The sequence below is a fragment of the Labrus mixtus genome, chromosome 4 (assembly GCF_963584025.1).
Source record: "Labrus mixtus chromosome 4, fLabMix1.1, whole genome shotgun sequence".
NCBI lineage: Eukaryota > Metazoa > Chordata > Actinopteri > Labriformes > Labridae > Labrus > Labrus mixtus.
The window spans coordinates 9,420,987-9,444,807 of NC_083615.1; the positions used below are offsets into that span (position 1 = coordinate 9,420,987).

The 23,821-nt window shown below is 40.8% G+C and overlaps 2 protein-coding genes and 1 non-coding gene across 3 annotated transcripts; 2 read left to right on the forward strand and 1 right to left on the reverse strand.

Annotated features, from left to right (window-relative positions):
- The first annotated feature begins 6,073 nt into the window (after positions 1 to 6,073).
- trnay-gua (transfer RNA tyrosine (anticodon GUA)) lies at positions 6,074 to 6,161 on the forward strand. Its single transcript is given in 2 exon segments — positions 6,074 to 6,110; positions 6,126 to 6,161. It is a non-coding gene; the product is annotated as a tRNA-Tyr (tRNA).
- Positions 6,162 to 7,871: 1,710 nt separating this feature from the next.
- Positions 7,872 to 13,493, reverse strand: hal (histidine ammonia-lyase). The gene is made up of 20 exons (XM_061035718.1): positions 13,215 to 13,493; positions 12,997 to 13,057; positions 12,761 to 12,788; positions 12,609 to 12,683; positions 12,456 to 12,528; positions 12,266 to 12,332; positions 12,115 to 12,152; positions 11,862 to 11,987; positions 11,577 to 11,716; positions 11,378 to 11,425; positions 10,997 to 11,144; positions 10,780 to 10,875; positions 10,581 to 10,639; positions 10,350 to 10,430; positions 10,144 to 10,209; positions 9,883 to 10,048; positions 9,605 to 9,739; positions 8,756 to 8,864; positions 8,561 to 8,630; positions 7,872 to 8,437 (listed from the first exon to the last, which is right to left on the reverse strand). Exons 1-20 carry the CDS (start codon positions 13,459 to 13,461, stop codon positions 8,306 to 8,308), a joined length of 1,965 nt encoding a protein of 654 aa, XP_060891701.1. The 5' UTR covers positions 13,462 to 13,493; the 3' UTR covers positions 7,872 to 8,305.
- Positions 13,494 to 16,067: 2,574 nt separating this feature from the next.
- LOC132972714 (ETS domain-containing protein Elk-3-like) lies at positions 16,068 to 23,779 on the forward strand. The gene is made up of 5 exons (XM_061035748.1): positions 16,068 to 16,401; positions 19,023 to 19,231; positions 19,535 to 20,329; positions 22,050 to 22,172; positions 22,983 to 23,779. Exons 2-5 carry the CDS (start codon positions 19,025 to 19,027, stop codon positions 23,079 to 23,081), a joined length of 1,224 nt encoding a protein of 407 aa, XP_060891731.1. The 5' UTR covers positions 16,068 to 16,401; positions 19,023 to 19,024; the 3' UTR covers positions 23,082 to 23,779.
- The last annotated feature ends 42 nt before the right edge of the window (positions 23,780 to 23,821 follow it).

Below are 23,821 nucleotides of genomic sequence, written 5' to 3' on the forward strand. Positions count from 1 at the left end.
GCGTGCAAGTATATGTAAAAGAAAAGTGGGTATGGGGTATTTTCAGTCCCTTCCCTTAGGCATCTTGGCCCTGACAGATCAGGACATTCCAGGAATACTGCGATTCTCGTCACAGTGACAGCCTCCTCTGTTTGAAGAGGAATGGGTTCATGTCTGTGTGTTTTTAAATTTGCATGGGTTATTTCGGTTGTCTCCTGATGATATGCAGGGGTCAAGGGGCGATGCACCGTGAGCTGTTCCCTTTGTACATCACTTGCGTGTTCTTCGATCCTTAAATCCCAAGAGTCACCATGAAAAATGCTGCAGGAAGGATGTCTAATCTTGGCCAGTCTACGTGTATTCCCTTGGCTGGATGAAAGCAACGCTCATTACAGACAAATTCCTTTGTTCCCCTTTAACTCCAGCTGTTTGTTGTTTTTCTCAGTTCCACAACTAGATATGTACTGAGCCATATCAAAAAAGGAATAGTCTGAAATTCTGGGGGGAAAAGGCATAATTGCTCTCTTTGTAAACAGGGGGAAAATGAACTGGCTGAGTCAGAGGGAAGGAAAATCAATTTTATATCTTCAGAAAGCCCGATTGCGACTTTTTCTTGAATGGTTGAAGACATCTCCAACGGTTGTGTCCTCACCCTTAAGTTGTCAGGCAACCAGGTGAGACTCACAGGAGGTCAACCTAGAAGCCGGTGCAAATACCCAAAAGTGTAATCTTTATTGTTGCTGCATGTGTCCCATGTCAAAACAAAAGTTGCATCGAGGAATGGGGTCAACACTGATGCATGATTTTAGTCCAAAATATCTTTTATGATTCATGAATCTATTGCAAATTCTGGGTGCTTAAACGTCACCAAGTTACATCATAAAGGCACATAAACAATAATCCTGAAATGTTTGGTGTAAGAAAATGAGTTGGACAAAGTTGCATAATACGGTCTGCTTATTTCCGCAGCTTGGAATATGAAAAACTGTAGACTGAAAAAAAGGCATATGAGATCACTTTATTCAACTTTTGTCAAGTACGAAGGGATAAAAAAAATATATCAGTTTGTGTTCATAAAGTTTGTACAGTTTACTGCATGATGCTTTGTAAAACCATTAAGGCTGGCCATCTATTGATGGATTATAAAGTATTGAAATTAGACCCCCTCCCTGTCTGAGCATAACATAGTTTTATGCTTGGCCATAAGCACGTCCTCAGTAGTTGTAGTTAGCACTATGTGGTTGCATATATTGTCCTGTGTAATGTTTTGACGGCCAATTTGACAATCAGTGAAGGTTTTTTTAGAGCACATTTGAAATCTACAGCAGAGTGTAGTTGGCAGCTAAGAAGCATTAGCAGTATAAGGAGAAAAAATATAGTTAATCAATGATCACAAAAAAAAACCCTTTTCAAAAATAGTAATTTCTCTATAATATAATTTCTCTACAGGGTTTAATCTTGGTCTGTTGTAAACATTTGGTTGAAAAACAACTATTTTTGGTCTTGTTTGGATCTCAAAACTGACACGAGAGCCCATCAGGCAAACAGGAACTCTGTGGGACGCAGGACATAAGGTCCAGAACAAAAGTCAAATACTTTGATTCAAGTGAATCCCTGATGGACAGGGCCAGGCACGCTGTTTTCTCTTCTTAAGCTAATCTAATGGGCTGCTATATGAAGATTCATATTTGCAGTACAGACTTGAGAGTGGCATTGAATTTCTCATCTAACTCTGATAAAAAGCTAGAAATCCTATCAATGTATCCCAAAGTATCAAACTATAAGAGGTTAACTGTTCTTCTATACCATTAACAAGCTCAAACCTCTGAGCAGCAATGACCCAAGGTTTCTTAAACAATTCAACAATGACAGGCAAGGACAGTGGCATCTATCAGCTATGAAAGTAATGTCAAACTACTGTACAGCACTGTAAAAGGGTCAGTTTACTCTTTACCCCCTCCTCAACTGAAAGTGCTCCTGCTGTGGCCTCGTCATGTTATGACCCAATAAGATGACAGACGTGGGGCCATTCCACCGGCGCTGGCCCGCTTTATTTCCAGACTGTAAAAGGATATGGTCCCCCCCCCCCCCCCCCCCCCAATGCTGCCATGTCACCTAGTACCTTCAGCTCACTGACCCGTCTCAACCCTTGCAAGTAATCTGTCTACTCTCCTGTAAAAGCCAGACGAAAAGCCAGACATGCTCCAGGCGAGGAGGGAAGGTGCTGTGCCCACAGGCCAAGCATCAAACAGTTGGCTCCAAACACCCTCTGCTACAGGTTTCCATTCTCTTTTCTTTCATTTTTATGACGTTTATAACGGCTATCTCTGCTCGTTCCTAGCCATAACACTGCCCTCATTCACATTTCATCAGATGGTTTCATCTCAAGTGAAAAAGGAAACAGGGTCTGTGTTATGTAAATATTAGTCTTAAAATACAACTCTCCCCATGATGTAACTCGTTTGGCATTCATGCTCATGTTGTCATATAAAACTATGATAGCAACTCATGAAAGCATTATGACAGACTAAACAAATGAGTGAGCACAGGCCTGATCTAAAGAGTGGACAGAGAGACCAGAGGAACTGTTGGAGTTAAACCTTCATAAAAGCCAGACGGACAGAATGTGTCCCATTTTTAGGTTTATGGGAGAGGGAACAGAACACTCAGGGGGCTACAGTGAACCTGTGTCATGTCATTTAAACACCATACAGTATCTTTACATACAGTATATTACAAAAGAAGAGTGGAAAAAATCTAAGCATGTGGTTCCCAACTTGTATAGCGTCAGGACCCACTAACAACTCCTTCATGAAAAAATCAAACCAAATTTATGATATTTTTCAACCAATCCGTTTTTTTTAGATATATTTTTGGGGGCAATTTTTGCCTGTATAGGATAGGACAGCTGAAGAGAGGACGGAAATGTTGGGAGGAGAGAGAGCGGAGGGATGACATGCAGCAAAGGGCCGAGGTCGGATTCTAACCCATGGTCACTGCGACGAGGACGATGACCACTGTACATGGGGCGCCATTAATGTTTACTGTCAATTTGTGCCAGCTAGGCTGTCCAGCACCCCAACCAATCAGATTGATTTAATTAACAATTGTGCAGTGTGTTTATATAGGACACCTAAGCAGATAATGTTAATTATATTATATAGAGACCTACAGTATGTCAAGTGATGGCATTCCCTGCATGGTATGTACACAGACCATTTTTGAAGATGTCAGGAAAACTTCACTGAACACAACAGGATTAGCTTGTGGGATCAAGAATAACGTGCAATGATTATTTTAGTATAAAGAAAAGGTCATGTAATATTAAAAAAGTACTTGAATGCATCTCCTTTTTTATAAACCATATATTTTGGTTTGTTGGTTTAACAGAAAAAACATACAATTTTGTCACACAGTAACACACACAGAAATGTAATTTTTGCAATATCATAGACAAAACTTTTCTATTATATCCCGTTTTCCTCTTCATTTCATAATTCCTTCCAAGTGCAAAAGGAATTTTGAACATAAAATGTAAAGTTTTTTGTCGCTAGTGCTTATATTGTCACTCAAAAACTGATGGAGAGAACCCACATGTCTTAAATCATGAATATTTGTAGGCTTTTTTTCGCCATGTGATTGTCCCCTTTCTGTTTTGAGATTATTCCTAACATGGAGTCTTAACCATTGGATAACAGCATACTGCGGGGTGCACCTCTTTCAAAACATCACATCAGATGATCCATGAAGATTTGACCCACAGGTGACCTTGGGAAGCATTCGAGGACCTGAGGCGGCTGTTAATCATGAAGATGTCTTATGGCCCTTTAAAAGCTGAACATTTTCAGACAGAAAATAGCTTCATGTTTTAGGTGTAATCATATTTCCTGCGCCTTCAAGTTGTAATATAATACACTTTAATGAAGATAATAGCCTAATTTAAAAAGCTGTCAAACTTTTGTGTTGTAATTGAGGATAACCATTCCATTTGGGTACTGAGGCCTCCTATCCTCAGTTATGATGAATGGTAACATGTCTTGAAGTTCTACCCTTTAAACTCTATGATCTATTATAAGAGGAGTGTCTGCTGCTGCGTGACCCCCCCCCCCCCCCCCCCCCCCCCAATAGGCTCCATGTCTGATCCCATGTTTTGTAATGTACTGAAAGTTGGAGCAGCTAAACATGTGAAGTACTATCACGTTGTCTAAAAGGTCACAAGAAGACTAATATATCTTCATTTTGGATGAGCGAGGATGGACAGTATGTCCCATTCATCATTACAGGGCTCTAATAAAAGTCATTGAAGCAATTATTGTCATTATTTTTCTGCTCAACAGACTCTGGTTCATAATGACCCCTTGCAAGTGCTGAAAGAAAAAATACGTACCCTATACTTTTATCACAGTAATGTAAAGTACTATGCAATAAGGTTGAGTAGAAGTAAATGTATTTTTGAGAACTGGGGTTTTACGTCACTGATACCAACAACATCTTCTCATGGTGTACTATCACTTGTTTGTAAATGTAGAATGGGATTGGTGAGCCTCTGGTAGGGGGCAAATTCTGGCAATATGTGCAGCTGCAATTTGCTTCAGTTTATGAACACAGGAAATCATGACTTAACTAACAAGGTTAATACATTCAGGTTACAGCGGCTGATCCATCATTGTAACCGACAACCCAAGAGGATTGTAATACAACACCTGCACAATTTGATTACACAGAATCAGATGTAAAAGACCTGATATTCAGATCCCCAAATGTATTCAAAATGTGTCTTAATTAATGTAAACTCTTACTTCACCATAATTGTAGAACGCCAAGTATCTGCATTACGGGTTACAGTTAAATGGGAGTTTAGTTGTATTTGTATGTTCCACCTTTTTCTAGTGTGCAAACAGAAAAAAAAATGACATGGACCGAAATGTCAAATGATCACAAGAATAAATTGTTCAATATATATATAATTTTTTTTTTTTACCTCAAATTAGTTGTGATCATTTATGAGACCTTTTTATTTTCCTTGAATGAAGAAATGTTGCCACCCAGTGGTCAAAATGTAAATCTACAAGGTTTGTAAAGAACAAATCCTTACAAAAAAGGAAAACACATTTACTTCAAAATGTCCATCTAATAATCTTAAACAGCGTTTTCTGCACTTCTGAGATGAAACAAACTGTACTAGTAACATCAACAGTAGTATTTAATGTTTTCTAAAGCAAGAGGTGGTAGTGATGATAAGATTAACTAACTGCATATTGTTCAGTTGCTGAAGTAATATTTAGATGTGTTCAGGATTTCATTGATTCCCAATGGCAAAATATCTTTACAGACAAACTAATAAGGTTGGATAATTAACCTGCTGGTTTTTAACACAACATGGACCTGCTGTCGGTGTGTTGAATGTAACTTCAGCAACAGGTAAACAGAAACTCCAGGGGGAACCTGACCTACGCAGTGGCTCTTCTTTTCTAGTAGAGATTCAGGTAAATTACTAAAAACCCAAACAGAAGTGATATTGATTTTAATGAAACAGATCAAACTATTAGGGGACAAATTGTCTATTTTATTTTATTTTTTGTCGATTATCAGAAACGTTTAATTTTGCAGAGTATTTGTTACTTTATTTGAATCCGCACTGGATGAGGTTGTTGTTAGATTTTTAATACAACTTCATCCTCTACTAGTTCATGTCTTACGTCTTAAAGAAAGTGTACAGGTAACCCCGGGTTAGCACTTTCGTTACCCAGGTAAGACATATTTTAGGGCGCTTTTACGAATATGTATTGAATGTTTGTTTGAAAAAAAACAAACTCAAACTTAAACGGACATTTGACTTTTTGTCCAGGTTTCAAAGAGTTTCTTCGTTTTATTCACATTGAATGTCTTGAATGGTAGCAGCTAGCTAGCTAGCCAGCTAACGACACGTGGCACATGTTAGCTAAACAACATTAGCTAGCAAACAGCGGCACACTAACGACCAAACTATCTCTGAACTACTAGATTTATAATGACAACATAAAAGTTAAAATCACCTGTCGAATACTTTTGTATTATGTATTAATTGAACGGAGTGCTATATATAGGTATCGTCCCTTCGATAGCTCAGTTGGTAGAGCGGAGGACTGTAGTGGCTCAGTGCTGATATCCTTAGGTCGCTGGTTCGAATCCGGCTCGAAGGAGACACGTTTTTTTAATCATTGTGCCACCGGCTCCAAACTATCCGGCAACGATTGTATTGTCACTTTTTATCTACAGATAGCTGCCCTTACTTCTAATCCTGTGTTCTGTTACATATTTATTATCATCTAATTTCTGCACTATTGTCTTATTAAGCCTTGAATATATTAGTGTTTTTGCTTTTATTATGTTTATATTTAATGTCATAACCTTTGTACATTGAGAGAACAGTTACTCCTTGTGTGTGTAATATAATATAATATAATATAAGCATACATGGTCAATAAAGCTGATTCTGATTCTTGCCTTTACTCTTTCGGTCTCCTATCTGAAGAATAGTTTTTTTATGGAGGGCTGGACTTGATTTTGAACAAGCTTTCAGATCATCAACTAAAAAAACTTGTTGACACTGAAATGTTTTATGTAGTCTGCCTTACATTTACAATCATATAATATTTGTTTGTTTTAATTGATTACCGAGATAAATAGAAAAGTTAGAACATTCACAGGCTTTGCATTACTCTGTATGTACAAAAGTGATTTTAGTATTTGTTTATACACACATCTAATATGAGCCTGAACTTTAGAAAGTTATGTTGGCAATGTATTTAATCTGTTACCCCCATGAGATCTCCATGTTCATTTAGGAAGCATGACACCATGCTTGATTGTTTGTTTAGTTTTAAAACAGTCATAAAGTCAATACAGAAAACATGATTTATCGGTTGTTCAGTTTGAGGTGTAGGAAGAGTCTGAAAACTGCAACTACACACAACTGAACCTGTGGCCATTTGTTGTTGTTATAAGGTTAGACTATTTCTGCGATCAACAGACTTCTGCCCCTTGTGCTACAATCTGTCATGAGTTGTTTGGTTAACCTTTGTATTTGTTGACAAAAGATGCCGTTGCCGGTCTGTGACATTTACCATTTATCTTCCTCAGGTTTTTTTTCCTCAAAGCACCTCGGGGTGGCAGAGTGGCTTCTGAGCCTAGACAGGTAGGTGCTTTTTTCAACGTGGAAATGTGAGCCAAGGAAGTTGCTTCTTCTTCTTTTTTTAAATACTGAGCGTGTGTGTGAGCATTTGTGTTGAATTTACTGTATTTAAACTGTATCATACTGTATTTGAAGTAAAAATGCTTATGATGAATGAATTTTCTCTTAAAAATAAAATACTGATTGATATTACCGGTTTGTAATGTTGAATTTTTTTTTTCTTCTTTTTCTTACATTGCAGACATTTGCAGCCAAAATACATTTCATTAATTTACAAAGCAAACATTTGTTGGTCTTAAATGCAAAGATTGAATTCCTTTCAATGACATAAATGATGGTTTACACTATTCCATAAAGTCATAATTTAAGCACTTTATCATTTTATTTATAAATTAAAGTTAGTCTTGACCTTATTGAGTAAATACTTTCCAATGGATTCATTGTAATGAGTGACAGTTTAACCTTTCCACACACATTAAAGGTCAAGATGGATAAAGATTCATTAAATCAGTGGTTGTGCTCTTTATTCTTTTATTGTATTTTGCCAACAGTTGCCCTGTTGTGTTGTTTCTTCACAGTATTATACATTCTACTTTACTGTGAAATTCATACAGTTTAGCAAAACATTTCCCAAAGTTTAAAATGAAACCAACAACACATCCCCTAACTTTACAACAACCCAAGAAAGGAGCTAAAGAATGCCACTTAAAAACATGTATTATGAATAGATGATCATTTTAGATTTTATTTGCACACCAAAGGAAAGAACATTTAAGCATTTAAGTGTTTGATATGCATCATTAAAAATATTAGATATCCTTCTGGTACAGTGGCTGAGGTAGTCATGTGGCAATAAAAACTCAATTAGGCACACAAAGGAGAAAGAAGGGTTAGATATATACAACTCTTTAGTACAAGTTCCATACCCAATAATTAGTGGAGAAATACATATAAAGTACACTCATTTCTTAAATTACCACCATGTCTCCAAGGATTAGTAAACACATCAGAAATCAAAGCATTGATTTAGTCCCTGAAAAAAGAATCTTTGATCTTCAGCGAGATTTAGGATCGTTTTTAGTCAAAGTCACAAAAGTCTTAATAAAACATCGTTTTCATTTTAGTCATTGCAACAACAAAAAGGACATTCTTTCACTCGTGACGAACTCGTTTCCGGGGTGATGCTGGAGGGTCCAGAGAGAAGGCAGTGGGAGAGATGGGACGGGACTCAGGGATGTACTCTGTCTGATACTTGTCAATATAAGGCTTGGCCACAGCCCACACCTTAAGGGGAAATATGAACATGTCAATTTAACACATTGTGTACCTTTACATTTCGATGCATGAGCGGACACGCTCTAAAGCCACAGTAACTTTGACTGTGCATCTGTCACGGGGTTTACTTGCCTTCTGGTCGATTAGAAGACGATGAACAGCTTCGATGTCTGGAGACATGAACCTGTCTTTTATCCACGGCCTGTTGGCAGAACAGTTAAGATTCAGAGACAGTCCGAGGTTGAACAAAAGATAAATATTAACCTCTCTGCACATCAATTCGGCAGGCGGAAAGTTTTGTACCTTGGTCACATCTGTTTGACTTACTTGACCAAACTGCGCACGAGTTCATAGACCTTCTCCAGCGGAGTGGTGGTACGGAGTGGGCGGAGGAACTCAATGCCCTGACAGGCGGCTAACAGCTCTATAGCAAGAACTGATCACAGAAATCATCAATTAGATATGATATATATTTTTTCCAGTTCATTTGCTGTGAAGCACATGGCTTTTTATGAGACATGTCCTCTTTATTGGAATATTTCAGGAAAAACTGTCAACATAACACAACAGCTGATGACCCTTCATCATGTTCAATTGATTTAATCTAAGGTTTACTTCACATTGAACATTGTTGGATAATATCACAAGTAGATGACAGATCATGATGAATGATTTGAGCCTTTTTTCAAATGTTACAGCTTATGGAAGGAGGACATTTTTTAACTAGAGAGGAGCTCACAATAATTTCTTTGCAAATCTTAGTTTAACCACTGTTAGTTTACTCTGGAATCACTTTTGAACACTTACCTATGCTGTTGTTTTTTTTGGCAGCAGCAACTGAACATTGCTTTGAAAGCTGACTTAAATGTCGGTGGTGGTTAAAAAAAAAAACATTTTGAATTGTAAAGCTGCTGGTGCTAATGACGTTTGCAATAACGTCACGCAGTTGTGTAGCTACACATCTGTTATCCCACTCTCATATGTTTCAGTCATTGAGGCCGTTTATTTCATATCAGTTTTAAAGAATTTCACTGAAGTGCAACCTGCACGAGAAGACCTTAGTTGTTTAAATGATGTGTTGTTTGTGTGTTCACTGCTCCAGAGTTGTACAGCCAGTATCTGACCTGTAAGTAAGTGTCATGGACTTTTTCAATGAATAGAATAAAAAGGTCTTACCTTGTTCCACATGCTCAATGACTCTCAGTGCCTTCCTAGCAGCCCAGCCTCCCATGGACACGTGGTCCTCCGTGGCAGCACTGGTGGACAACGAGTCCACCGAGGACGGATGACACAAAACTTTATTCTCTGAAACTACAGACATGGGAAGTTAGAGTCTAATTATAGAAAGAAAAAAAAGTCAACCTGAAATGTATCATTCAGTTTTAATTATTTAATTCTACTGATGGATTCTCCCAATCCCCTTTTATTCTATTGATTTTTCTTTGCACACTAACCCAAGGCGGCAGCGGTGCAATGAGCAATCATGAAGCCGGAGTTGAGTCCTCCCTCGTTGACGAGGAAGGCCGGCAGCTCGCTGAGAGAGGGGTTACACAACCTCTCGATCCTCCTCTCGCTGATCGAGGCCAGCTCGTGGACGGCAATGGCTAAAAAATCCAGAGCCTGAGAAGAAAAAAAAAAAAGAAGCAGGGTAATGAAAGGAAGGAGAATCAAAATCCAACACTAAAGAGTAGTTGTATGAGTAACAACACGCATACCTTAGCTGGGTATTCACCGTGGAAATTCCCACCAGAAATGGTCTCACCTCTCTCAGCGAACACCATCTTGTTTGGCGGTTAAGAAAAAAAAATCTCAAATCAAGTGTGGAATTTGTAGCTGATCTTAGGACTTTTGGATTTACTCATTTATAATCTACGTTAACAAAACACATTCCTTATCTTATCTTTGTTCCCGGGAAGGATACGGGATTATCTGTGGCACTGTTGATTTCTGTATTGATGATGTTCTTGACAAACTTTATTGTGTCGTTTGTGACTCCATGAACCTGTGGAGGAAATACAAAGAAAGAAGTCAAAAAAAATACGAAACCACTCCAGTAAGAAAAACAGTGTGAGTGTCTTAACAACTGATAGTGTAGAGTCCTGAAAAATCTACTTTTCATTTTGTGATCAAACTAACTCAAACTTCAGGTTACCTGGGGACAGCATCGCATGGTGTAGGCATCCTGGACTCTGTCACAGAACCGGTGGCTCTCTGGAAAACCAAAACCATATGATGCTCATTAAGTACTACCTGTGTAATGGTGCACAACATTACAAACAGCTATGCTTTATTTTGTGGGATTACTATGCGTAACAAGTTTTATTTTTTTTTTTAGGATCTGGTCTTCTGACCTCCAATCTGGGAGGGATGGTGATCAGAGTCCAGCAGCGAGCGGAAGCGTTGGGCTACTTCTATCTGCCCTGGGTGGGGACGCAGCATGTGAATGTCTGCGGGAGGAGACCAGAAGATGAGGAAGGATGGAAGAGATGCAGATGCATGGAGTTTAAGGTAAATCTGGGGGGGGGGGGGGGGGGTTTCCCCCCGTTTACAAGCACTGCTACTGCTCACCACTGTCAAAGGCCTTGGTGGTTCCCTTTAGCACCTCCAGAGTCAGAGCAGCAATGATGTCCGCCTGCTGAGCTATCGCCTGGGCTCGCTCAACGGCCTCTGCCCCCAGAGAGGTGATCATCTGGGTCCCGTTGATCAGAGCGAGACCCTGTAAGGGATACACACTGAGAATGTGATGGGTGTGTCCTTCTCTTCTAAAGCTATCACTACAACATGTCGTGTGCACTGTTTTGTGATGTATTATTGTAAATGTCAACACTCCTCCTCTTCTCTCGATTCATGCAGCTGAGAGGGCACCATGCGTTCCCAGTGAACCCTCGGTCAGGTTTTTTAGTGCAGGTCAATCAAACATGAGAGAGTGGGCTTGTTTTTAAACATTACCTCTTTGGGTCTTAGTGATACCGGCTTCAGGCCATGGGCCTCCAGGACCTGGGCACAGATGAAAGCAGAAAAAACATGTCAACGGTCAAGGTTCATCAAAAAGCAAACATGGATTGTCCTATTGGACCTTTTTTTTTTACTCTTTTTTCACTCTTGCAAGTTGTTCAACCAATGAAGAGTTGTATCTGTAAGATCTTACATATTTGGCGTCTGCCCATCCACTCTTTGGAGACCACATTTTACCCTCTCCCATCAGCCCCAGGGCCAGGTGAGAGAGGGGTGCCAGGTCTCCACTGGCACCCACTGTTCCCTTCTCTGGGACAAAGGAGAGGCAGGAAGCTGCAGGGGCAGAGTGAGTTAGTGACAAAGATTTTTTTTTTTATGACAGCTTTCACTTGATCCCTAAAGGTTATCAGAAGTTATCCACGGCCGACTGAAGCTGATATCCCAGGTCAGCCCGGGTGAAGTGAGGCTGGTGATTTACCGTTGAAGGCTTCGACCATGGCATGGAGAGTTTCCAGAGAAATGCCACTGTACCCTTTGGCCAGAACATTGATCCTGAGAGCGAGCAGCATGCGAGTCCTCTCTGGGCTCAGCGGGTTTCCCACACCTAAACACCAAAAGATAACAGTGATCATTCTGATAGAAATGCAGCAAAGTTATGAGAAGAAAAAAAAAAAGGTTGTCAATCCCACAGTGTTCTTTTTTTTTTTTCAAGCTTTGCAGAGTTTTATTACCGGCTGAGTGTGAGCGCACCAAGTTCTCCTGTAGCTCCCTGTGGAACAAAAAGTGCATGGCCATCAATCAGAGCATTCATACCGCACACTCTTCAGCAGATCACCGAACTTTGGCAAAGAAAACTAAATATAAAAGGTCGTTTTTTTTTACTTGAGCTTGCTGACAGGAATGACTGTTCGAGCAAATTTGCCAAAGCCTGTCGTGATCCCATAGACAACTGGAGGAGCAGAGAGAGAGAGATAAAGAGAAATGAAACCAGGATATGGTTGTTGTTTTTTTAAATACTGATTATTTTAAGTAGCTGATTATTGAGGTCTTAATTCATTAAATGTATCCTAACCTTTGTTTTCTTTGACAATGGTGTCCAAAAGCTCTCTGGATTTCACAACTTTTTTTTCTGCCTCCATAGTCAGCTGAAAATGTTGTGAATGATTAGGTAAAGGCAAAGATTACCACACACTAGCAATGATAAAATTGAAATGTGGATCATTACCTTTATCTTGTAGAGTCCTCTTCCTAAGTTGACCAGATCTGTGGATGTCAGGCTGTTGCCGTCCAGGCAGATATACTGCACATGGAGACTTTAGTTACACACATGCAGTCAGTGAAGAATGATTAAAACAGAGAGAATAGATGAACACTTACTTCTCCGGGTTCTTTGTATGCTGCTGTACTGTTTCACATTGTTGAATTAAGGAGAACCGTGTTCAGAATGAAATGTTGCCCTTCGTGGTACTATTTAATCATTTAAATCTTCACCCTTTCACAGGTTACGCAATTCAAAACAATGTAACATTATGAAAAACTGTTTTGGTACCAACTACGACAAGTGCCCCAAAAATCCTAATTTAGGAACAAACAGTTGAGAAGTTTAAGGATACAGATGAGAAACTCCAGGCTCATATGGGATGAAGTCCGGAGACATGGTGTCGCCTTCAATAGCTGTAAGTACAGGACAATAATAAGAGTTGAACACATTTCTTCTTGTTCCATGTGGTCGGTATACAACTCACTATTCGCATTTACGCACAGCTTTCGGCCTTCTTTCCCTAAATCTGGAGTTTGTATGTTTTCTATTTTAAATTCAATCGGTCATTACCCAGCTCAACAAAGTCATTATCCTCCAGTACATCATCGATGGTATCATCCGAGTCCAGCAAACCCAAACCCTGGCACCTGCGCACCGCAAAGTGGGTGACCTTAACATCCGTGAGGCCGCCGTTGTCCGGTTTGTTTTTCACGTAACGTTTGAGGGCTTCTTGTCCGAGCCACCGGATGGTGTTGGTGGTGTCCCGGCAGGGCACTGCTAGCCACTCATCTCGGATATGGACGGTAAAACGAGGCATTGTGCTTCAGCGGGAGTCTGCAGCAGTGAGCGCTGATCACCGCTCTCCAAGGTACCACCTTCAGCCGCTTAAACTGCAGCCGCCAATCAGACGCAGCGCTCAGGGGCCACGCCTTCCGGTTAAACACCTCTCAGGACCTCTGACCCCAACAGGCCGCTCACACAGATGAATGTTAGGACGGTCAACCCAAATGTATTCACGCTTCACTTTTACCTTTGTCTTTATTTAAATAGTCGACAAATGGACCTTTATTCTACTTAGAGTTTAAAAACATAACAAAGTTCAAATATCAACAACTAAACACAGCGAATTTAGGTTACAAAAAAAAAAATCACATTTCATTAAAAGTCAATTAAAAAAAGAAACTGTAGAGAACGTGTATCAAAATCAAATCGGTAGTGATACGTTCACTTGCAGTCAGTCATTTTGAGAGAAGGTAAATGCTGTAGGAGCTTGGCTCAGTAATATGAACATTTGCATCTCACATTGTTGAATCCACATAATATTGAATTTACACCCACCTCTCAACAATTTCAAAGTGTCTCTACAAAGCTTTTGTCAGTCATCAAACTCAATTAAAAGATCATTCTTCCTTTTGTTGAACTTGTACAAAATTGTACATAAAACAACTTAACTATTCCAAGTAGCATTTATTGAAGAGCCCACTGACTTCATTAGCAGAAAGTTTCCCTCCAACAATGTTACCCTGACCTTAACCATGTACCAAATCTTTAACTGATCATGGATTACTATGTTCAAACAGATTTATCTGCACGTCTTCTTTCATCAAAGAGCAAACACTATTCTATAACAACAAACAAACATTCTTAACTAATCAGATCCACAAGCTTGACTTGCAGATGTTCTGTGGCTCCTAATGTGAGCTGTGGGGAAGGCCTGACAAAGATTTCAAAACCTTTTCAGTGTGAACTGTTGACTGATATTTTTTTAAGTAGAAAATGTGGACGTACCACATTAAACACAGGGAAAATCGGGATCAGGAAATATGACCACCTCTTGGTGTGCCATTTGGGCAACGGTCTAAGGCAGTAGTTTCAGAAGGTCGTGAGATGCCTTTAAAAAAATATGTACAAATTTAAAATATTTTACTTGTTATTGTATAAATGAATAACAAAAGTAGTTAAATTTCAAATAAAACCATATAAAGTGAAATTAAAATGAAATGAATGTGTATTGTGTTATGACAGCAACAATGTGTCTGCTGCTCTTTACACAAAGAGATAAACACACCTGTGTGTCTATTTATTAAGTTGGGTTTGTCCAATAAGTCTTTATATGGGAATCACTTGTTTTCTGTTTCTACCCTTTATAACAATAAATGACTTTATAAATATTGTTGTGGTTTTTAGGCTGTTGTATTCTACCACTGTTTGGATAGGCCTGTTCGTCTTAACCCCACTGTCCAGGGACTGTGTGGAATTTTTCTCATCAAATAATTTGTAAATAAAACGTTTTTTTCTAAGCCTTGGTGTTGTTTCACATTGCATCTTTTGTTCAATTAAAGTTCAAACCCTTAAAATATTAAATTGTAAAGAAACAAAACTGACAAAGGCAGCAACATTTTCTCATTTCTGGTGCGGCAAATTGTGCTGTTTGCTACTTATGCTAATGACTAACAATTTATAATACATTTTTTTTCCTTTTTGTTTTCTATCTTAATTTTTTCCAGTTTAGTGTTTGTCATTCGTCTAAACCAATCATTCCCCTCATCACTCAGCCCCCCCCCGACACACACACACACACACACACACACACACACACACACACTGAATATGTTGCGCCTCTGAGGCAGACTCCCAGGCTGCACATTCCTCTATTAAAGGACTAACCCACCCTGGGGGATTATTCTGGGCTGATTGGGACTGTTGTTGCTAGTCTTTATTTCTCCTCAAATTTATTCCATAAAACACTAAATTAAGGCAAAATAAACTAAAATAAGGATATAAAATAACATTTCAAAGCTCATGTTTAAACAGAATGACACATTGTGTTCTTGTCTGTATATAACATAGCTCTTATATCCTGATAGTAACAATGAATAATCAACAAGTAGACATACTAATCCTTAACATACCAATATTCACTAAATTACTTTATGTATTTTAACGGTATTCATGTAACTTTTATATTTAATGTCTCTCTTTTTTAATTCAAACAGTGTCCTGGTGGTTTTCTTCCCAGGCTGTAAGCCAGTATTTATAAATGCATTACATCTCTCGTAGGTTTCCATGAACCTTAAACCTTCATGTTTATTCAATAATAAACATGAAGTTGATATTTATAATAATTTGAACAGCCACACTTTATTCTAATTTTAAAGAAATCCAAGGAGTATAATATCATGATATATATTAAGATTTAATGTACACCTTAATGAAAATGTCCTCACCAACATAAGATAAAACAAGGAAAGAAACAGTTTTTACAGAATGAACCAAATTAATGAATTTTCTTCTTTGAAATTCGTGGTCATCTGTCGCTAAAACTTTTTCCCAATTCACAGCTCTGCAGCTGCCAAAACAACTTCCCAACTAAAAGCGAAATTAGCGAGGCGAGCCTGAAGGCACCACGGTAGGCTGTGTGGCTGATGATGTCAGTTCACGGGCTGTAGGAGTTTCTGTATCTCCCTGTGTGAGTTGGCCTACTGCTGGCCGTCCGCGGGCAGGCAGAGGAGAAGAGGAGGGGAGGAAAAGTGTGTTTACACAGACGGCAAACTGCCTGGGGAATCGTAGGGGAGAGGAAGTCAGCCGGCTCTGTGTCTGCCTGCTCCAACTTCCTGCTCAGAAAAAGAAAAAGCCCAGGATCCTATTTCAGACCAGCACAACTGTGTCGGGCAGAAGTAAGCATGGAAAAACAAGGAATCACACAAGCTTCACCGTAAAGTTTCGAGGAGTTAAACCACCGAGGCAGAAATCGCAGGTAACGTAAAATGAATATCTATGAACCAAGTTTTGTTGGCCTGTAGAGGCAATGGACGCATGTTTAGTTGTATTAGCGACTGTTTATCAACACTGAATATGAATTGGGTTTTTTTTTGCTGTTGTAAAGCGTTTGTCTTGTGTTAAACCTCTTCGATCCAGTGGATTTTCAACTTTTACGCAACAATAGTTACGGACTTAGACACAGTTGTGCCGTCTTCCGGTCCGGGCAACATCTTGAAAATGAGTCAGTAGGGCAGAATAAGGATCCAGACCTCTGTGCGCAACAGTTAGTGCTGCAGCTTTCAAAGTCTCGGATACAAGTGAAGCTTCCCCGTCAGAAGAGAGGCGAACAAAAGACAGACTCTTGAGTCCACGGCCGCCGCTTCAGAGATGCGTTTCTTATGGGCCCATTTGTTGAATTTTCCACCGTCTGCGAACAGGAAGAGAGCAGATTTAGTCATGGCTAAGTAATGTCTGCGCACACACTCCATCTAATCTCATTAAGAGTTTCCGTTCAGCCAACACACTGGATGGCTTTGTGCGCACGGCGAGACCGAGCATCCGCAACAGGGCTCCTGATCCCGGCCCAAAACCACTAACTACAATGTCCCGGAATATTCCTAGAAAGAGGGGAAGCCTACTATACCTGTACGACTCATGAGATTCATGTTACCTCTGTAAGGCAGGCCTAAAACTCTTATTGCATGTAAGGAATCAACAGTGAGGCTATTATCACTTTATTATACTTTAAATATTGGAATTAGATGTCAAAAGAAGCAGCTCTATGCTTTAGTAGAGCTTTGTGCAGCATCTTGCAAAGGTGAATGTTTATGAGCCACAGTAGACCTGTCTGCTCAAAAGCTATTTATTGGCGGGGTTTCCTTTTGCCTCAAAGTGTTTAAAAGCTAAACCAAGGTCTGGGTTCAGAGTGGGTTACAGGGTGGAGCTGGGAAAAAAGGGGGGCAATATTTTCATTTTGTGACCCCCCCCCCCTTCTCCCTTCTCCCTTTGGGATTATGATGGGAAGAGTGGCACGACCAGGGAAACGCTCCCCTGCTGTGGGATCCCCTCTCCTCAACATTCGTCCTTGGAAGTAGAATAGGAGGAAGTCCTGACTCTGACAGGTTTTTTTTTTTGGTTTCACATGGCAGATAGAAAACTCAGGGGAGAGCAAGTGTCGGAAATGAGTTCAGCCCTCCCTCTGTCTCTCCTCTTCGGGCCAGTCTGCAATCACTGTTATGTAGCATCAGGCAATAATTACTCCACACATCCAAGATGAGATGACACAGTCAGGTGTGTTGTTGATGTAGGACACTTTGTTGTGTAAATCATTCCATTCTGTTGCTCCTACTTTTATAAACATAATTTTTTTTCCTATTTTTAAATATCCAATTACAGTATTGTTAATGCTACTGATCAACTATGAGCATCATCTGGCGTTTTAATCCCAACTCTATTTTGCATGAAACTATTTTCACATTCAAATGTTCAGTACTTCATTTGTGAGATTTGTCACAGCAAAAAAAAAAATAGAGTTTGAGCCTGACCAAAAATCTTATTGTCCGCTACTTATTGGAATTTTTCTCATCAAGTAATCTGTAAATAAAACGTTTTTTTTTTCTAAGCCTTGGTGTTGTTTCACATTGCATGTTTTGGTCAATTAAAGTTCAAACCCTTAAAATATAAAATTGCAAAGAAACAAAACTGACAAAGGCAGCAACATTTTCTCATTTGCGGAGCTGGAAATTGTGCTGATTTTGTGACTTATGCTAATGAATAACAATTTATAATACATTTTTTTCCTTTTTGTTTTTTATCAATTTTTTTTCTCCAGTTTAGTGTTTGTCATTCGTCTAACCAATTATTCCCCTCATCACTCAGCCCCCGACACACACACACACACACACACACACACACACACACACACACACACACACACACACACACACACACACACACACACACACACACACACACACACACACACACACACTCTCTGAATATGTGCGCTCCTCTGAGGCAGACAGGAGCTCCTAGGCTGCACATTCCTCTATTAAAGGAATAACCCACCCTGGGCCCGTCATACTTCCTGTGGAGAGAGGGCCAGGTTGGACCGCAGCATATTTCTGGCTTGAGCTGTTGTTCCTCCGTATACTTTTTTTTTTTTTTTCTCTGCTGCTGCTACATTACACTTCTCTCTTTAACACTGTTCTATTCATCACCAGTCTACTCTTCCTCACACCACACGTTACAGCTCCGACAGGCTGGGCCTTCTGCAGACGCTAAATTACTTTTGTTTCATTGCAGACCGACAGAAATAACCTTCAATTCTTATTTTTTGTTCTTCTAAACACTCACCTTGAATACAATCAAATATAGAAAGTTAAGAAGGATCAACTTGTAGCGTCTTGCAGGTCGTATATGTGTTTGTAGAGTGGGGAATATACAGCGTGGGTTTAAAATAGACAGTGTGGGTTTGTTCCACTTTTGTCTCATAGAGAAAAAGACCACAGGAAGAAGCCCTCAGACATCACCATATGACGTTTTTAGATAAATAACGTTGAAGGGCTTTGAAATCATATTTCACAGTGAAATGTTTTTGCCCCCTCCCCTCTGCAGGTATGGACAGTGCCATCACGCTGTGGCAGTTCCTGCTGCAGCTGCTGCTGGACCAGAGTCACAAACACCTGATCTGTTGGACGTCCACGGACGGAGAGTTCAAGCTGCTGAAGTCAGAGGAAGTGGCCAAGCTGTGGGGGCTACGCAAGAACAAGACCAACATGAACTACGACAAGCTGAGCAGAGCGCTGCGATACTACTATGACAAGGTGAGATAAAAAAAAACAGAACGAATGTTTAGGAGGCAAAGGAGAGTAGCTACACGACAGAATGTTTGCTGTTCTTCTCTTTAAAGCCTCAACCTCCCTGGATAGATACTTTCACTTCCCCTTCCTCATCAAACATACAGATCTCTAACTCTAGTACAGATATTTCAGCACAGCATTTGACATATACTGGACTGAAATGCTGTCCCTGTAATGTTATTAAAATGTTTGTTTTTGAGTCTGATATCAGTAAAGGTCAATGTGTAAAGCATTGTCATCAATATTGCTGTTTTTACACTTTTACAGAACATCATCAAGAAGGTTATTGGCCAGAAGTTTGTCTACAAGTTTGTGTCTTTCCCTGAGATCCTGAAGATGGACCCTCAGGCGGTGGAGATGGGCCTGGCCTCTGGAAGGTTTCCCCTGCAGGAAGGAGAGGCCTCTGAGCTTGAGGTGGAGGAGGAGGAGGAAGAGGAAGGGGAAGGGGAGGAGGAGGCCCAGAGGAGAACCCTGGCACTGGCGCAGCAGTGTCGGAACGACTACCTCCGCTCGGGTCTCTACTCCTCCTTCAGCATCAGCTCCCTGCAGAACCAGCCCGAGCTGCTCCGCGCCCTGCGGGAGCGCCAGGAGGAGCCGCGCTCTGTCATCCGCTTTGGCACCAACGGCAACGAAAGGAGCCCACCTCCCTCTGCAAAATCCGAGTCATATGTCTCCCCTCGCCTGTCCAAACTCCACTCCCCGCCCTCTCCCCTCACCAAACCCTCTCAGTCCAGAGGAATCTGGAGCACCGCGGCTGAGGAGGAAGAGGAGGAGGACTCTGACCAGAGTGCTCAGCCCCTCAATCTGTCCTCCGGGCACAGGGAGCGAGCCCTGCAGCCCGAGAAGAGGAGCAGCAGCAGCAGCAGCAGCAGCAGCAGCGTCAGAAGTAGCTCTACTAGTAGTAGTAACCAAGGAGATGGACTCCCACCAAAAAGCAAAAAGCCCAAAGCTCTGGAGATCTCTCCGTCCATGCTGCTCTCAGGGAGCGACATCGGCTCCATCGCCCTTAACAGCCCCGCGCTGCCGTCTGGCTCCCTCACTCCAGCCTTCTTCACTGCACAGGTGATTAACCTGAATATGAACAACTGTCCTTATCTCTGAGCAGCACAGTGTGGATGAAAGTCCTTCTGTGTAGAGTGAGCCATGTTCAAAGGTTTCCTCTTTACAGCGTTTAAATTAGGATTAAGGCACTTTCGGGGACTTGTGACCCATTTAAGTTGTTCCTCAGTGTTTGTTTAAGAAGGATGAATTCTCTTATTGCTCATAAGTGCGACCAACACTTCAAACTTCTTTATAGCCTGCATCAACTCTCTCTAGTAGAGACTTGTCCACACACCCCAAAGCTCCTCTTTTGACCTATTTTTAACAAGTTGTTACTTCTGTCTCCATAATTTAAAGTCGACTTTAAGTGACTCTGCCGCTCTGTGCCAGCTGAAGTACTCTGAGCCCAATAATAATGATATCTTAGAAAGAAACACAATAACACTGTGATGCTATCTGTTTCCGTGACCTCTATGTGGTTGCCTGGCCGGCCACAGGGAGATGATGGGATTTAACCAGGGTCTGATGTCAGTGTCCTTAAAGAGACATGCGGCACAGCCTGGCACGTGCTGGTGGAAAGACCGGCACGCCTTAGTTATTCAATTAGCAACTTCAACACACATTTTCTCAAGAAACAGAGTAAAGATAGAAAGAAAAAAAAAAACATTGCGTAAATGTGCACATTCGCTCATGTCGTGAAGGGATTCTAAATAGTTTGAAGAACTTTCAGTTTAGACTCATTTGGTGAGTCATTGTCTGCGATTAGTACAACTTGACCTCACATATAATGTCAATAAGCAGTTCTGTGGGGTGAAGACAATAGTTACTGTCACAGTGTTTGCGACCAATAAAAAGCTTTGTTGAACTATCTCTATTCACATTTAACTTGAGGGGAGAAACGACCCTTTCTTAATGGATGTTTACAAAATAGGTTTTAGATTTTTGTCCGTCACAAACTTAAGAGCCGAGTCGTGACATGGTGATTTGTTCTCATCTTTATGTGCCAAGCATCCACTGGTATTTAATAATCTATTTGAGTTAATAATGTGTTGACATTAGAGTTGTTACAAAGGGGGAGGACTCCACCACATCACAGACGAACTGGTATGGGTAAGGTTTAAGTGGAACACACACACTGTCTGTTTGTGAGGGTGCAAAAAGAGAGATCAGAGGAAAACAAGCGATTTACAGAAATCTTCAAGTCCAGCCTAGGGGAGGAGGAGAGGGGAGGGGAGGGGGGGGGGTTAAGTGATGCCATATGCTCCAATAATTCCATTAATAATGGGAGCGAGGCCGGGTCCCTGTGCAACACTGGCTCACTTCTCTGAGGTGACACACGGGAAAGACGGGGAGAGAGAGAGAGAGAGAGAGACGGGGAGAGAGAGAGAGAGAGAGAGGATCATGGGGGAAAGCAGAAATTGATTTCATATGTTTTTCCTCCCCGACCTTTTTTTTCTCCCCCCCAATCAACAACATCCCCCACCGTCCTCCTCCACTCTCCTCGGCACGTCACCCCTGTATTCTCGGGGAGAAACCACAGACTTCCTTCCTGCTCCGTCAGTTTGTTTTTCCAAACGCCAATACACGTCCATTTACCATTCAACATGTTTCACATTACCAAAACCCTCAGAGCAACGCTCTCCAACCAGTGTTTTCGTTTTTGAAAAACTGTTGTCCTCACTGTTTTCCTCTTATTTACACTAAGTCTCCCCCACTCTGTGTTTTTTTCCCCCCCTCGCAGACTCCCTCCGGTCTGCTGCTGGCTCACAGTCCGCTGTTGTCAGGCATCCACTTCTGGAGCAGCCTGAGCCCCGTCGCTCCGCTCAGCCCCGCCCGGCTGCAGGGCCACGGCTCCCTCTTTCAGGTGAGAAACACACAAGACACAGGTGCGCAGAAAAGACAAATGAAAGCAGGACGTGAGCGCACAGGGCGTGCACTGAGGGTTATTGTTTACTGCAGGAGTTTAAAATTATAGGAGGAAGTTGTGCAGGTGAAATGCAACACTGATGCAAAATCCCCGTTCTTCCCATTATTTTAAAGACGATGACAGGGATGTTATTTAAGAGATCAAGACAAACCAGTTTCTAATAATTTACAATCACTCAATTGTTTTTTAACCCAGTATGACTTTAAAACACTCTAAACCAACTATGGTCTTGATTAGTTGGATTTTGCATGACAGAAATATAATTTAAGACTGAATGACGAGATGTTTTTGAGATGTGCTTAAGTAGCAGACAGCAGTGGTTGTGAAACTGGTTGAAACTTAGTAAGCAGAGGTGTCCTGTTTCAGCGCTTGTGAGAGGGAGAGGAAATCCTGTGAATACTTCCTGTTTGAGCCCAGGGGAGCCAGCCTGAACAGGGTGGACTGGTTTGAGAGCTGCTCCTCATTTGTGAAAAAAAATACACACCCACAGCACAGACGCACACACACACACACACACACACACACAAAACCAGATTCTTTGTGCACACATACTGTTGACTTCTCCTTCTGTGGTGGAGGTACAGGGGACAGAGACGAAAAGGAAGAGGCACAATGCATACAAAAAAAAAAAAAAAAAAACAGGAAACCAGAGCAGTGACAATGCTGCAGTTCCTCACCGGAAAGCAGCTTTCAGAGCGCCTCCGTCCGCTTCTCGCTAACTTTCAGCCCCTCTCTCTTCCTCCACAGTTCCCCAGCCTAATCAACGGACACATGCCCATCCACATGCCAAATCTGGAAGGAACACCCTCCTCTCTGCTCCTGTCCCCAACCACCCACAAATCCTGATCCAGGTTCAGAGAAAAAAAAAAAAAGACATCTTCAACCATCTCATGTGAAAGTTTCTCTTCTTAGTCATCATCTACAGAAGCAATCTCTTGTCTGTATTTTTTTTTTTTTTTAAACATTTTGCTTCAGAAAAGTCCTTCAAGACGGTATGTGACCTCACTTTTTTTGCACTTGAGTTGCTTCAGATTCCAGTGATTGAAAGCACTTGGTTAAAGCCATACAATGAGCCATGATGTCTGGGAGACGCCTGAGGCTCTTTGTGATAAAGTACAGCACATTTCCACATGACCCTGTCTTCCGTGGACAGTAGTGACGTGTAGCTAGCCGCTTAAGACTACCCAGGAGCCAACTCTGCATAGAGAGCTTGATTAATCTTGTAAAAAAAAAAAAAAAAAAAAAAGTTGTTTTTCTCTGAAATGTTCATCACAAGGTGAAACTTGTCGTTTCTCTTGTGCTGTATTATATGTATTGTATGCACTATGCTTCTCAGATAGTACCGGCTGTGCCTTTTTTTTTTTTTTGTCTTTTCTTTCAAATTATTTTAATGAAGACGAGATTGCAAATCAATGAAAAATCTTTGTAACACTTGTATGTTCTCTTTTTTTATACTGGACTTGGTATACAGTTTGTATTCTGTATAATTTTGTATTGTGAAGAATGTCTGTCATTTTCAATAAACAAAGCATTGAATGCTTGAATGCTGTTTCCCCTATATAAACATGTTACCTTAGCTAAGCAAA

Coding starts and splice junctions, on each gene's coding strand:
- LOC132972714 (XM_061035748.1), top strand. CDS start 19,025: ATGGACAGTGCCATCACGCTGTGGCAGTTCCTGCTGCAGCTGCTGCTG. Junction 19,232..19,534: donor TGCGATACTACTATGACAAG/GTGAGATAAAAA, acceptor ACACTTTTACAG/AACATCATCAAGAAGGTTAT. Junction 22,173..22,982: donor GCCACGGCTCCCTCTTTCAG/GTGAGAAACACA, acceptor CTTCCTCCACAG/TTCCCCAGCCTAATCAACGG.
- hal (XM_061035718.1), bottom strand. CDS start 13,461: ATGCCTCGTTTTACCGTCCATATCCGAGATGAGTGGCTAGCAGTGCCC. Junction 12,153..12,265: donor ATTCCTGTCAGCAAGCTCAA/GTAAAAAAAAAC, acceptor TTTGTTCCACAG/GGAGCTACAGGAGAACTTGG. Junction 10,431..10,580: donor CCATGCGATGCTGTCCCCAG/GTAACCTGAAGT, acceptor TTTCCTCCACAG/GTTCATGGAGTCACAAACGA.